This window comes from Alosa alosa, chromosome 12 (genome assembly GCF_017589495.1).
Source record: "Alosa alosa isolate M-15738 ecotype Scorff River chromosome 12, AALO_Geno_1.1, whole genome shotgun sequence".
NCBI lineage: Eukaryota > Metazoa > Chordata > Actinopteri > Clupeiformes > Clupeidae > Alosa > Alosa alosa.
This window is the reverse complement of record NC_063200.1, coordinates 34,973,794-34,986,947: the sequence shown is the minus strand read 5'-3', so window position 1 is coordinate 34,986,947 and position 13,154 is coordinate 34,973,794. Positions and strand designations below refer to the sequence as shown.

Genomic DNA, 13,154 nt, shown 5'->3' with positions numbered 1-13,154 from the left:
AAGCCGCTAGAGACTTGAATTTGACGGGCCGCCATAGGTAGCCAGTGTAGCTGGATGAGCAGCGGGTAACATGTGCCCTTTTGGGTTGGTTGTAGACCAGCGGCGCCGCCGCTCTGGATCATCTGAAGTGGTTTCACCGCGCAGGCTGGGAGACCTGTCAGTAGGGCATTGCAGTAGTCGAAGTTGTGAGATGACTATTGCCTGAACCAGAAGTTGGGTAGCATCTTGAGTCAAGTAAGTCCTGATTTTCCGTATGTTGTAGAGTGCTAAACGGCATGACCGGGCGACTGAGGCAACATGATCTGAGAAGTTTAGTTGGTTGTCAAGAACAACTCCTAGATTTCTTGCAGTCCTGGTCGGTAAAACAGACAGGGAGTCAAATTTGATGTTGATGTCGGGTGTATGGTAGGTTTAGCTGGGATGACCAGCAGTTCAGTCTTTGAGAGGTTCAGCTGGAGGTGGTGTGCCTTCATCCATGTAGCTATGTCTGAAAGGCAATCCGAGATCCGTGCTGAAACCAGGGGGTCGCCAGGTGGAAAGGACAGATAGAGCTGTGTGTGTCGCCTGCATAGCAGTGGTATGAGAAGCCGTGTGAACGGATAATCTGTCCCAAGGAGGTGGTGTAGATAGCAAAGAGGAGGGGCCCAGCACTGAGCCCTGGGGGACCCCTGTGGTGAGATGGTGAGGTGCGGATAGCTGACCAAGCCATGATCCGTTAAACGAAGGCCCTGTGAGGTAGGATTCAAACCAGGAGAGAGCAGAACCGAGATTCCCATGTCAGCGAAAGTATAGAGAGAAGGATACGGTGATTAACCGTGTCAAAGGCAGCCGATAAGTCAAGCAGAATGAGTACTGATGACCGGCGGTCGCCCTGGCTTCTTTAAGGCTTCTGTTACAGACAGCAAAGCCGTTTCGTAGAGTGGCCGCTTTTGAACCCAGACTGATTTGGATCCAGAAGGTTGTTCTGTGAAAGGAAGTCAGAGACCTGTTTGGAGACTGCTCGTTCAATGCCTTTGGATAGGAAAGGCAGTAGTGAGACAGGGGGTAGTTCTCGACTTGAGCAGGGTTGAGAGAAGCTTTCTTAAGTAACGGTGTTACCCCTCGCCATTTTGAACGCTGTTGGAAATGTGCCAGAGGTTAGCGAGGCATTGATCACATGTGTGATAGCTGGAGCCGATGGTCGGGCTGATGGACTGAAGTAGGCTCGTGGGGTATAGGGTCCAGCGAGCATGTGGTAGGACGGCTGCATGTCAGGAGTCTGGACACTTCACTCGAGAGAGGCGTGAATGCTGAAAAAAGATGTTCCAGCAGTCCCTAGAGGTTGTAGGAGCGGTATCTGAGTCAGATCGTTGAGTGGGCATGTAGAGAATTGACTGCTGATTGCCGCCACTTTGTTTGAAAAAAATGAGGCGAGGGTATCTGCAGTAAGGCTGGATGGAGGAGGAGGCAGCTGAGGGTTGAGTAGCGATTTGAAGGTTGAGAAAAGTTTTCGAGTGTGTCTAGCGCTGTTGATTTTGTCATGGTAGAAAGCAGTCTTAGCAGCAGTGATGCTGGCTGAGAAGGAGGTCAGGAGTGTCTGGTAGTTTTTGAGGTCGTCAGCTAGTTTGGATTTGTGCCATTTCCTCTCCGCGGCTCTGAGTTTGGTGCGCTGCGATCGGAGGGTATCATTTAGCCATGGATGAGAATGTTTGGATCGAGCTGGCCTTGTGGTAAGAGGGCACAGCTTCGCCTAGACACCGAGGTCAGTGTGGAGCAGAGCGAAGTCGGTGGTTTCATTAACCTCCAGAGAGGAGAAGGTGTTGAGTGGAGGTAGACCGGAGGCAACCACAGAGGAGAAGTGCGTTGGAGACAGGTTCGGATGTTGGCGGGAATGTGACCATCGGCTGAGGAGCCGGAGGCTGTTCTGACAGGCTGACGTTGAACTGGATGAAGAAGTGGTCAGAAAGATGGAGAGGCGTCACCATGAGGGTGTCTGTGCTGCAGTTCCGAGTGAAGATCAAGTCAAGCTCTTTGCCAGCTTTGTGAGTCGGTGGGCTTTGAACCAGTTCGAGGTCAAAGGAGTGGACCAGGGCCAAAAAGTCCGCTGAGCCTGGGGCATCTAAGTGGATGTTCATATCACCGAGAACAAGAAGCGGACAGTCATGCTCAGGGATGGAGGATAGCAGAGTGTCAAGTTCGTCAATAAAAGTCGCCTAGTTGGCCTGGAGGCGGTAGATGACCAGCACGTAGAGTTTTGCTGGGGCGATCACTGTGATGGCATGGAATCGAATGAGACATATTTGTTTGAAGGCAGTAGCGGGGTGAATTTCCATTTGTTGGAGATCAGCAGGCCCGTCCGCCTCCCTCGCCCAGATAGGCGAGGGGTGTGGGATAGTGTAAGGTTAGTGGAGAGTGCAGCCGGGTGGCAGTGTTCTCTGGTTTGATTCAAGTCTCAGTGAGAGCAAGGAGTTCCAATGAAAGGTGGTTGGCATAGCCAGCTATGAAGTCGGTTTTGTTGACTGCGGATTGACAGTTCCACAAGCCCATGGAGAAGGAGGTTTCTGTTGGTGAGGACCGTTTAAGTTCCTGGAGGTTAAGGGGATTTCTGCCCCTTTTGACATTTCTGCCCCTTTTGGCATGATGCCGTTTTCTGCAATGGCGGTGATAACAGATATGGAGGAACGGCACATTTTGCCTTTGTCGGTGCCTGTGCTCGGTGAACTTGCACAGGTAAACTTGCTTGTCTTGACCGTGTCTGTCTTAAACGAGGCTGGCTGAAACGAGGGCTGCCGCTTCAGCAGCCGCCACTATTTTTATTCTGCTAGGAATTGCATGCAGCTGTCCTCCTGTCTCACTAATGATGCATCAGCGTGGACCGCCCTCTGGACGTTAGACAGCTTAGATTGTTCAAAAGGGTGTTAATTACTGTCAACTGAAAGTCCGCTCGCTCACACCGACCGAAACTCACAGTTTCAAGTAGCCTCCTCCCTCAGCTATTTATTTATATCACAGCTACCCTATGATCTACCAATGGTAATAACGGTGCCTGATATCAATTTAGTAATTTTTCTGAATTTCGGGAGGTCTCGTTTTGGAGGGTATGTTTTACATTCATTCCTATGGGAAACGGTCGCGGTTACACTTTCAACATAAAGTTTGTATATTTACACTTCGAATTTCATTCCAGCATTTATATGACAACGACCCTATGGTCTAACAAAGATAACAATGTCTTCCGATTTTAGTTTAATGCAATTTTCTGAATTTGAGAGGCCTCGTTATATAGGCTACATAATGCACCTATTCAGTTCAATGTATTATGCTTATAACATTACAACACTTTTTTTGTTACCGTCAGTGAACAGCACCGAATGAAAGTCAACATTTTCTTTATATCTAGTGATGGTGATCATGTCGTTAGTTCAGATAAGTAGGCTACCGGGCAAACTTAGTCAGAAGATCAGAATATGAAGCATCATGATAGCTAGCTGGGCTAACTTTTAAGTCCCACCTGTGAGCCACCCCAGTTACTTAGCTTCTAGCGCCGCCGATTAGGCTGGTCGTGGTCTTCAGCATGAATATTTTCGATAACTACTGCTCGCGGATTGATTGCCATTGACATCGTCAGGTTACGGCTTACCAAAGAGGGAGATAATATGGGCAAGTCGCAGTTTTGCAGGTGCTTGTGTGGGCTGTGCCGTCCCGATGGAAACTGGTGGAGAGCTGCAGTAACTAGGGAAGCGAGTGCATTTTGGCCGCTGGTCGAGGAGCTCCCCTGTGACCAGCATATTACATGATCTATCTACCTATCTATCTACCTGTCTATATACATATCTAGGCTATCTATAGCCTATCTATTTATCTATAATCTGCGCTATCTACTGCTGAACAATCCCTAACTCGTCTCTCTTTATTCCTCTCTAATTAATCTCAAGGGTCTCAAGGTGGGCTTTGGTCTGTAGTCTCCCAAAGGTGACGTAATGCAATGCATTGTGGGGGAAAGGAGAATCACTTCAAACGCTGTGAAATAGTACCTGCTTTTTCGTATTATATTCCGTTTTGTGATACCCAACAACATCAAATACAATGGATAACAGTTTAAATGTTTATTATCAACAAGCAAATTGTGCAAATTCGTTGGAAAATGAACCCTGCAACACGGCCTTTAAACAATTAGAGCTGTGATGTCACAATCGGAATTAGAATCCTTGAACATTCCGCCATTCATTTCAATGGGGCCCAAAAAGCGCCGAAAAGCGGGAATACCGCTTAAAAGCGACAAGGGCCAGCGAATTTTAAAGTAACAAGCAAGTTACACCGGTTCGGGCCTGAATTTTTGGAGTTCGAACTGCGTCGATAGCTCAAACGGTCTAGGAGCAGTAGTTCGGCCAAAAAGTGGGCAAATAGGAAGATATAATAATAATAATAAGAAAACTTAAGAAGAACAATAGTTGGCTTGCTCCGCAAGCCCACTAATAATAATATGAAAACTTAAGAAGAACAATAGTGGGCTTGCTCCGCAGGGCTTGCTGGATCAAACCCACTAATAAGTATACTTAAGAAGAACAATAGTGGGCTTGCTGGATCAAACCCACTAATAATAATAATAATAAGTAAACTTAAGAAGAACAATAGTGGGCTTGCTGGATCAAATCCACTAATAAAAAATAAATGTTGCAATAAAAATTTAATAGCATCAACTACAGTAAAACATCCAAATCATGATAATTAATTTATCATTTATAGTGCAAAATCACTTAAAAAATAAAACAGAAATATACAGGAAAAGTAAAGCAAAGTATTTATATAAAAAATATTTATATAAAAGAGACAATCAAAAGTTTGTAATATTCAACAGGTGAATTTGGGTTTTATTTTCTAATATTTTTCTACATCAACAGACAGCTGAGGAAACTACACCTGCACAGCAAGAAGACACCTCCCATGGTTCAGCTGATGTGGCTGTGCCTGTTCCAACTCAACCAAAGAGGCCAAAAGACTCATCTGCTCTGATGGCTTTACTGGGGTCAGCCTACACACCAGAAACTTCACCACTAAGGAAAACTCCTACTGAAAAAGCTCAGGATGAGGTCACCAGATACAGGAAAGTAACATCTATTCCTCTTTCTCAAAATCCACTGACATGGTGGAGCATGCATGCAGGGGAGTTTCCTCTTCTGGCAGACCTAGCAAAGCGGTACCTTTGCATACCTGGGACTAGTGTCCCATCTGAGTGAGTGTTTTCAACTGCTGGTGATATTGTTACTGCTCAAAGTAGCTGCCTCACATGTAGACCAGCTCCTTTTCCTCCAGAAACATTTTGTCATTCCTGAAGAATAGGATGGTCCTATCAGTCAAGCAGAATTTCCTGCACTTTGCTGTGGTTGCTGAGCTACTGTTTTTTTTTTCTTTGACCAGATGTGGTCATTGTTGTTTAACCCGGCCATGGGTATTGTTATTCAACCAATTAATTTCATGGTTACTGTTGCTCAACCATTTTTGTGGTTATCATTTCATTGCCAAAACAGGGCTACTAACTTTGTTATGATCATGATAGAACTTAAGAATTTAAATAAAACCTGGAATTCTTTAATTCTTTAACTTCTTTGCTCCTAACTTCTTTGACTCTCCCTCTCTCTCTGTCCCTCTTACACAGATACACACACACACACACACACACACACACACACGAGACAGTTCCTGTCAACAGTTACAGTTATTCATGTGCAGAAGTAATTTTAATTTAAATTGACAACCCAGCAATTGGATTAGGGAGATTGTACTTATTAACCACTTATTGGAAAAGTTTGTATTGTAGTACAGGCCATTGACATAGGGATATGCTCCACTCAAGTCATTTTATAACCAAGAAAAACTATTATTGACAAAGAAATCCCTAAATAAATTGATATCGAATCAAATTGAATCGAGAATCGAATCGGATCGTGACCTTGTGGATTGGAATCAAATCGATTCAGAAAATCTGGATCGATACCCAGCCCTAGTACCTGGGGTCTGAGTATGCGCAGGACTTACCTGCATACTTATTGCTTGTATAGCATACTGAGACTACAGATACTACAGCCAGACCAAAAAAGGTCAGTGGGTGGCAATTATAATACTTCAAAGTAAACTAGGAATTGATTAGTAGCCTTACCATTGACTAAAGGGCATGAACAAGGAGACATTCATGTTTCTGCAAAATATGCACCATTTATTTTAAACATGTTATTCTTATGCTTGTCGGACAGATTTCTTTTAAATTCTGGTGAGATGCCTAATAAGCCCGCATGCTGCCTCGAGACAGACAGATACGTAAAGGCGAGTTTATCGCCGGAAATAGGTTTACCATGGGCGGTACAGTGGCACACAATAATAAGACTAAAATATCGGTTAAATACATTTAACAATATAACCATGAACTAGATTTGTGCATGAAAGTAATAAAAAACTTCAGCATGAAAGTAATAAAAGCCAGGGCTATTTTACTCACAGGATCTTTTATTCCAGCACCGTCCTTTCCCAGCCCTTCCCCTCTTTTCCATCCCATCTTCTCCAGGATTTTCCTGCCTTTGTTGACCTCACTGATTTCACTGACAAAAAAGTAGGGAGCAACATGTGTGGTATAGTTGTCACAAGAGATAACAAAAGTAAAATGACAGCAAAAATACCCAGGAACTGTGTTTCAAAGGCACTCACACATGCAAAGAGGAAGGAGAATCATCCCTGTAGAAGGTTCCCTCACTGCCAACAATCCATCGTCTGGTCTTAGCCCGATCTTTATACATAGGGTTATTAAGAGCCTTGGTGGCCTCAAAGTCACTGTTCTGTTTCCAACACAAAGAGTATGTACAGACCGTTATCACAGACAGTAATATGGTTATTGTATTTAGTTTGTATCCCAAGCAACTTTTAATATTTGAATTACAATAACAATAAAAAAGAAATGTTGCAATAAAAATGTAATAGCATCAACTACAGTAAAACATCCAAATCATGATAATTAATGTATTATTTATAGTGCAAAATCACTTAAAAAATAAAACAGAAATATACAGGAAAAGTAAAGCAAAGTATTTTATATAAAAATATTTATATAAAAGAGACAATCAAAAGTTTGTAATATTCAACCACACCAATGTTGCTGGTAAAAGTTTGTGTTTAGTTTAGGTTTTTAGGGCAATGTTTTAGTGATATGAAACACCTGTTCAGAGACACAAGGTTTCTGGCGTGTCCAGCCCACATTCGCTAATCTAATGGCGTAATTCTGTGATCAGACAGCAGGCGCATAGTTCAAATTGGTTGTTCTTATGTTTCTTAATCAGTCATGGGTGTGTTTTGGGCGTAACATCCTTTAAACCAATGAAAGTGACATCTGTCATTTGCTTTAAGAGGAAGCTGGGCAACATCAAACAGCGTATCGTGTTGACAAATCGCTTGGGACTTGTTGCCAAGGGCTGCTTACATCTTGTGACAATGCGTCTTCAGCTGTGCTTTATATGAGTCTTGGTCAGCGGCATAATGAATTTTAGAGGGTGAGATAGCGATTTTTGGATCATGCTCCTGACCACACCTATTTTTTTTTATTGACACAACCATGGGTGCAATGTTCAATAGAAGAGGAGCGCCTGGTTCATCACTGAACTTGGTGTAAGATATGAACAAGCCTTGTGTTGCGCTTGGCGCCAGGTGCATAATGGGGCCCAAAGAGATCAACTAATGCTACTTCCTTAACATTTAATGGAAGGCCATTTCAAAGATAAAGAGTACAGTTGGTGAATGCTCTGTGACCAGCTTTTCTTAACCAATGATAAGAAACCAAGAAACCATCAAGAGAGTGGAGAGGATGTGGTGGTGTGAATGGTTTAAGTAGTTCTGCCAAATAATGTGCTTCTATTCTGAACAGAATGACTACTAATAGCACAATCAGGAAGACCAGAAAACAGCATTACAATAATCAAGTCAAGAACATACTTTGCATGAATTGATGTTTCTACATCACACCGTGAAAAAATGTATCTCATTTTAGCAGTTACTAAGATGGAAAACCTATGTCTTGGTGATAGTCTTGATATGAGGCTAAAATGTCAGACGAGAGTTAAAAATGACTCCAAATTTATTATTCTCAACTCAAATGTATAAGATTTTAAACAAAATCAAGTTCGTCCTCACCCATTGCCTAATTTTTGATAAACATGGTTTTTAATTTGAGTATTGGGAATGTTCAATTTCCATTGAAAATTTCCCAATACTCATACATGACTACGGAAAGTAAAGAGGGTTGTAAAGTAACAAGGTTGTAGCAGCACAGCTAATACATGTACACTGAAGACAATGAGGCCTTGACTGGAGCTAAGAATGCTTTGTATATCAAATCTATCATGACCAGATTTACCCCATCCAGCAGGTCTCAGGTCAGCTCTTTGCCTCTGATGAAAATTTAGGCAAATTGGCAAAGTTTTGTAAAAGCACTCAGTATTACAATGTAACAACTATATGTAGGTACCCACAAATACATAATGCAAGTACAATGATAGTACCTGATAGTACATGTTGTTCCACTGTACCTAATTAGGTAGGTACACTGTAACAGCGACACATTAAAATATGTTCTATGAGTGAAATTGCCGTTGCTCTTAGTTCTTTGGGATTTAAGTTTTCTGTTTAAAGTGACAATTCGGCTTGTATTTCTCCCTCTTTTAAACTGGAGCGAGCGTTGAGCGATTTCACTGCAGCGGGATGATTTTTAAGTGAAGCAGGGAGCGAAATTGAGCGGAGGAGCGGCCGAGTAAACAGCCACCTACGTGAGGTGTGTTGAATTGCTCGGACAACTGCTTGATGACTAGGGTGTAACTCGTGCCATGGCAACACTCCCCCCTCTAGTTCCATATAATATTTTCTTTGCGCACAAAGTGCAGAAACATGCTCCTGGTTACCAGAGTTTTTGACACCTGCTTCCAAAGTGCTTTTCGTCTCTATCCACCTCCTCTATCCAAGACCAGCACCATTTATACGGTGCAGGCTGGAAGGGCATTACAGTAGAGGGGTGATTATAGTAGTCGAGACAGGATATGACCATGACCTGTATCAGCAGTTGAGTAACATATTGAGTCAGGTACGGCCTAATTTTTCTTATGTTGTAGAGTGCAAAGCAGCAGTGGTATGAGAAACAGGGAAATATGAATGTGTTTTACATTGCATCTATAACAAAAATATGAACAAACCATATAGCCTATATATAGGCTAAGAAATTACTAGTGATGCATCGATATATCGGCAGGCTATCGGTATCGGCCGATATGGGACTTTTTTGCTGCCATCGGCCATCTGCGAAACGGCCAATATTAGTGGCTGATATTTTCAAATATGCTGGCCACGACTAAATCGCTGATAAGCGTCGCAAACCTAAGAGTGCAGATCTGAAAACTTTCCATAGTGAGTAGCAGAGGGATATGCAAGATTAAAGTTCTTTCCTTCTCTCTCCAGGGCCTATATTTCACTGCGGTATTGCGGTATTGCGCATAATTTGTTGAAGTCCCGCAGCTCTAGCCATCATAAGTATAAGTAGTAAGTAAGTATATATACTTTTTAAAATCCGTGAGGGAAATTTGGTCTCTGCATTTAACCCAATCGGTGAATTAGTGAAACATAAACAGCACACAGTGTACACACAGTGAGGTGAAGCACACACTAATCCCGGCGCAGTGAGCTGCCTGCTACAACGGTGGCGCTCGGGGAGCAGTGAGGGGTTAAGTGCCTTGCTCAAGCGCGCTCGAACCGGCAACCCTCTGGTTACAAGTCCAGAATGCTAACCAGTGGGCCACGGCTGCCATAATGCGAGAATTTCCTGCATAGGCTACGTTAATCTAATCATGAAGTGGCGTGAATGCGGCTATTGACCAGATGGATCAATTACCGAGTTGAATAGTCTCACGCAGACGCAGACACACACACACATATACACACACACACACAGAGAGAACCACTTTGCGTTTACGCAAATAGGCTACGCAACCATGACAAACTTTTACATCTGGAGAAAGCTCCTTGCTAACTGTCCCGCTAGCTCAGGTCACGTCTGTCAGTAGTGCTCACTAAAATCATTAATGAACATTGCAAGACACTTATCTCTTCTATGATCCCAGAAAGATTTTCCTCAACTTCTTAGTTTTTTTGAACATTTATTTTATCTAATGACATAGAAAATATAATGAATTGCATCCACATATCCTTATGCACTATGCACAACTTTTATTCACTAGCCTAAAATCGTGAGACTGAAGGCTAATTACCCTCACATATTTCTTAAAGTGACAGGCACTCAATTACACCTACACATCACCAATGTGCACTCAATTAGACCTAGCCCTACACACCACATTAAAGATAAGCTTAAGTGTAATAGTTTAAAAATCAATATGAAGTATTCAAATGACTAAATATGTTTAGCTACTAGTAATTATGCATATTATAAAATACAATACATTATTAACTATATGCACTTTATATGATTTTCAAAATATATAAAATAGAAACATATGACACCAGCCATCATTTTCCATGTGTTTGTGAGTGTGTGGAGAGAGTTTAGCAGAATCTAGGATTAGACAGGTGATATTTTTGAGATATGTGCTTTCTAGAGGCATTTTTTAGTAAAAGTTGTGAACAGGACTTTTTAACATAATTAAGGTGTGCTGAATCCAACTAGCCCTGTTCCCAAGCTGAATTTTGAGTTTATGACCATCGAATTAGCATAAACAAAATGGTTGCCAAAATGGCGATTTTGGGCACTTTCATTGGGCGGATGTCATTATACCATGTAAATTAATTCATATTGTTCACAGAAATCTTCCTTGGCCAATAGATCAAGGATACAGGCTGTGAAAAAAAGAAAAAAAATCTAGTATTATGCCCATGTTAACCCTTAAAGGTGTAGGTTTTTGAACGTTCTAAGTTCCGCAACAATTGAAGGTTCTAAAATTCTATGTTGAATTCAATGAACCCAGATATTCTTTAGAACGTTAATTTCTCAACATTCCCATCACACCAGTGTGACGGTACTCCTTTAAGGGTTAATTACCTGAAAAAACCTTTGAAAAATGTAATTGTTAAAATGTTATAACTGAGCAGGCACACGGTATTTGTAAAATGAGACTTACGTTTTTTGAGGGTCAAGAAAGATGTGTAGTGATGAAATGTAAAGTTTAAAATTGTGGCCTGGTTAGGTCTTCGGGCTTGAAACCAAAGGGTTGCCGGTTCAATCCCCGACCAGTAGGAAAAATGTGGGTGGTGGAAAGGTTGAGCACTAGTCTCCCATGCCCACATCCACGGCTGAAGTGCCCTTGAGCAAGGCACCTAACCCCTCACTGCTCCCCGAGCATCACTGTAGCAAGGCAGCTGCTCCAGGTTAATGTGTGCTTCAATTTGTGACCTGTGTGTTTACTAATTCACGGATGGTATACATGCAGAGACCAAATTCCTTGTATACCCAAGTATACTTGGCCATAAAACCTGATTTACATTACATTTACATAATTGAAGCGAATTGGGTTGGTAATGTATGTAGTCTCGGAGTAAGTTACACAGGCCTTTACCCATTTCGCTAACACTTTACGGTAAGGGTACTTTAATTAATTCATGATTTATGTATTACTTAATTCATTAATATCTAATTAATCATCAGGAATTTACTGAGTTCATAGTTTGTCATTTGTGACCTCATACATGAACACATTACTAAAGTATTAGGTACGGTGGGCACATCATTATGAATTATGATGTATTAACCATGATCATGACTTTATTTTTCTGCCAAAAATGTGGTCATCACTGCTCAAATTCTGATTTGAACATAACTTTGGAGTTCTCTAAACACATGTCATTATTCACTACTTTATTTGAGGGGCCACAGACATGATGAATGCATGAGCAATTATCCTAAAATGTATGTAATCATGATGATCATGCTTAAGAAATCATAAATCATAATGATATACCCATCACACCTAATGCTTTAGTTGTTGTTCATACATGAGTCCGCTTCAACCAGGGTTTTCTGCTCCCACTTGTTTTTATTTTTCCGTGACGTTTCGGGTAATCACCCTTCTTTTTGTCTGGTCGTTTGTTTGTCCTGGTCCCAGGTCAGACATTTGGATGTGCGGAATTTAAAATTTACTCTTTGTTCATACATGAGGTCATCATGAATGAGAGTATATTAATTCTTGTCAATTCCTGATGATTCATAGGATATAAAGGAATTAAATAATGCATAAATCATGAATTAATTCATGCATGAATTCATGATAATTCATGTACCTTTACCATAAAGTGTTTCCCATATTTCTTCAGAACATTTGTGTTAGTAAAATGATTGCATGTCCTGTGAATTAATAGCTAGATGAATAACTTTATAACTAGTGCAAGTTCAAGTTTAAGTTACTTTATTTGTACCCAGAGGTAGATTTTGTTTGCAGTATAGAATGCTTCAAGAGAATTTGCAGGAGCAAACAGGAGCACAGAGGATGCCATCTTTACGGCAATTCACTCTGCCCTGTCCCTCCTTGACAATAGCAACACCTATGTGAGAATGCTGTTCATTGACTTCAGTTCAGCATTCAACACCATTATCCCCTCCAAACTGATCACCAAACTCAGTGAACTGGACATCAATACCTCCCTCTGAAACTAGATTCTGGACTTCCTAGCCAACAGACCGCAGTCTGTTAGATTAGATAACCTCACCCACTCAACCCTCACCCCTGAACACTGGTGTGTGCTGAGCCCTCCTTTACTCCCTCTTCACCTACAACTGCATACCTGTACATGGCTCTAACACCATTGTCAAGTTTGCAGACAACACTTCGGTGATTGCTCTCATCAGCAACAATAATGAGACAGCCTGCAGGGAGGAGGTCCAGCACCTAACATCGTGGAGCACCGACAACAACCTGACTCTCAACACCAAAGGACCAAAGACCTCATTGTGGACTTCAGGAAGTCAAAAGCTAGCACACAAAGCCACATCCTCATCAACAGGACTGAGGTGGAGCATGTCACCAGTTCATGTTTCTGGGTGTCCACACTTTATTACACTTAAACATAGCAATATTCTACTGATATTTCTACGGTTGTTCGTGATTAGTTTGAAGGAACTCCAATGATTTTAAACTCCAAAC

General features: G+C 41.8%; 1 protein-coding gene across 1 annotated transcript in view; it reads right to left on the bottom strand.

Moving 5' to 3' along the window:
- aggf1 (angiogenic factor with G patch and FHA domains 1) overlaps positions 1-13,154 on the bottom strand; it is a 123,358-nt gene that overhangs the window by 25,824 nt on the left and 84,380 nt on the right. The window contains exons 13-14 of the mRNA XM_048258804.1: positions 6,679-6,806; positions 6,473-6,572 (exon numbers count right to left, since the gene is read on the bottom strand). Of these exons, the coding sequence (XP_048114761.1) occupies positions 6,473-6,572; positions 6,679-6,806 (228 nt within the window). The remainder of the gene's footprint in view (positions 1-6,472; positions 6,573-6,678; positions 6,807-13,154) is intronic.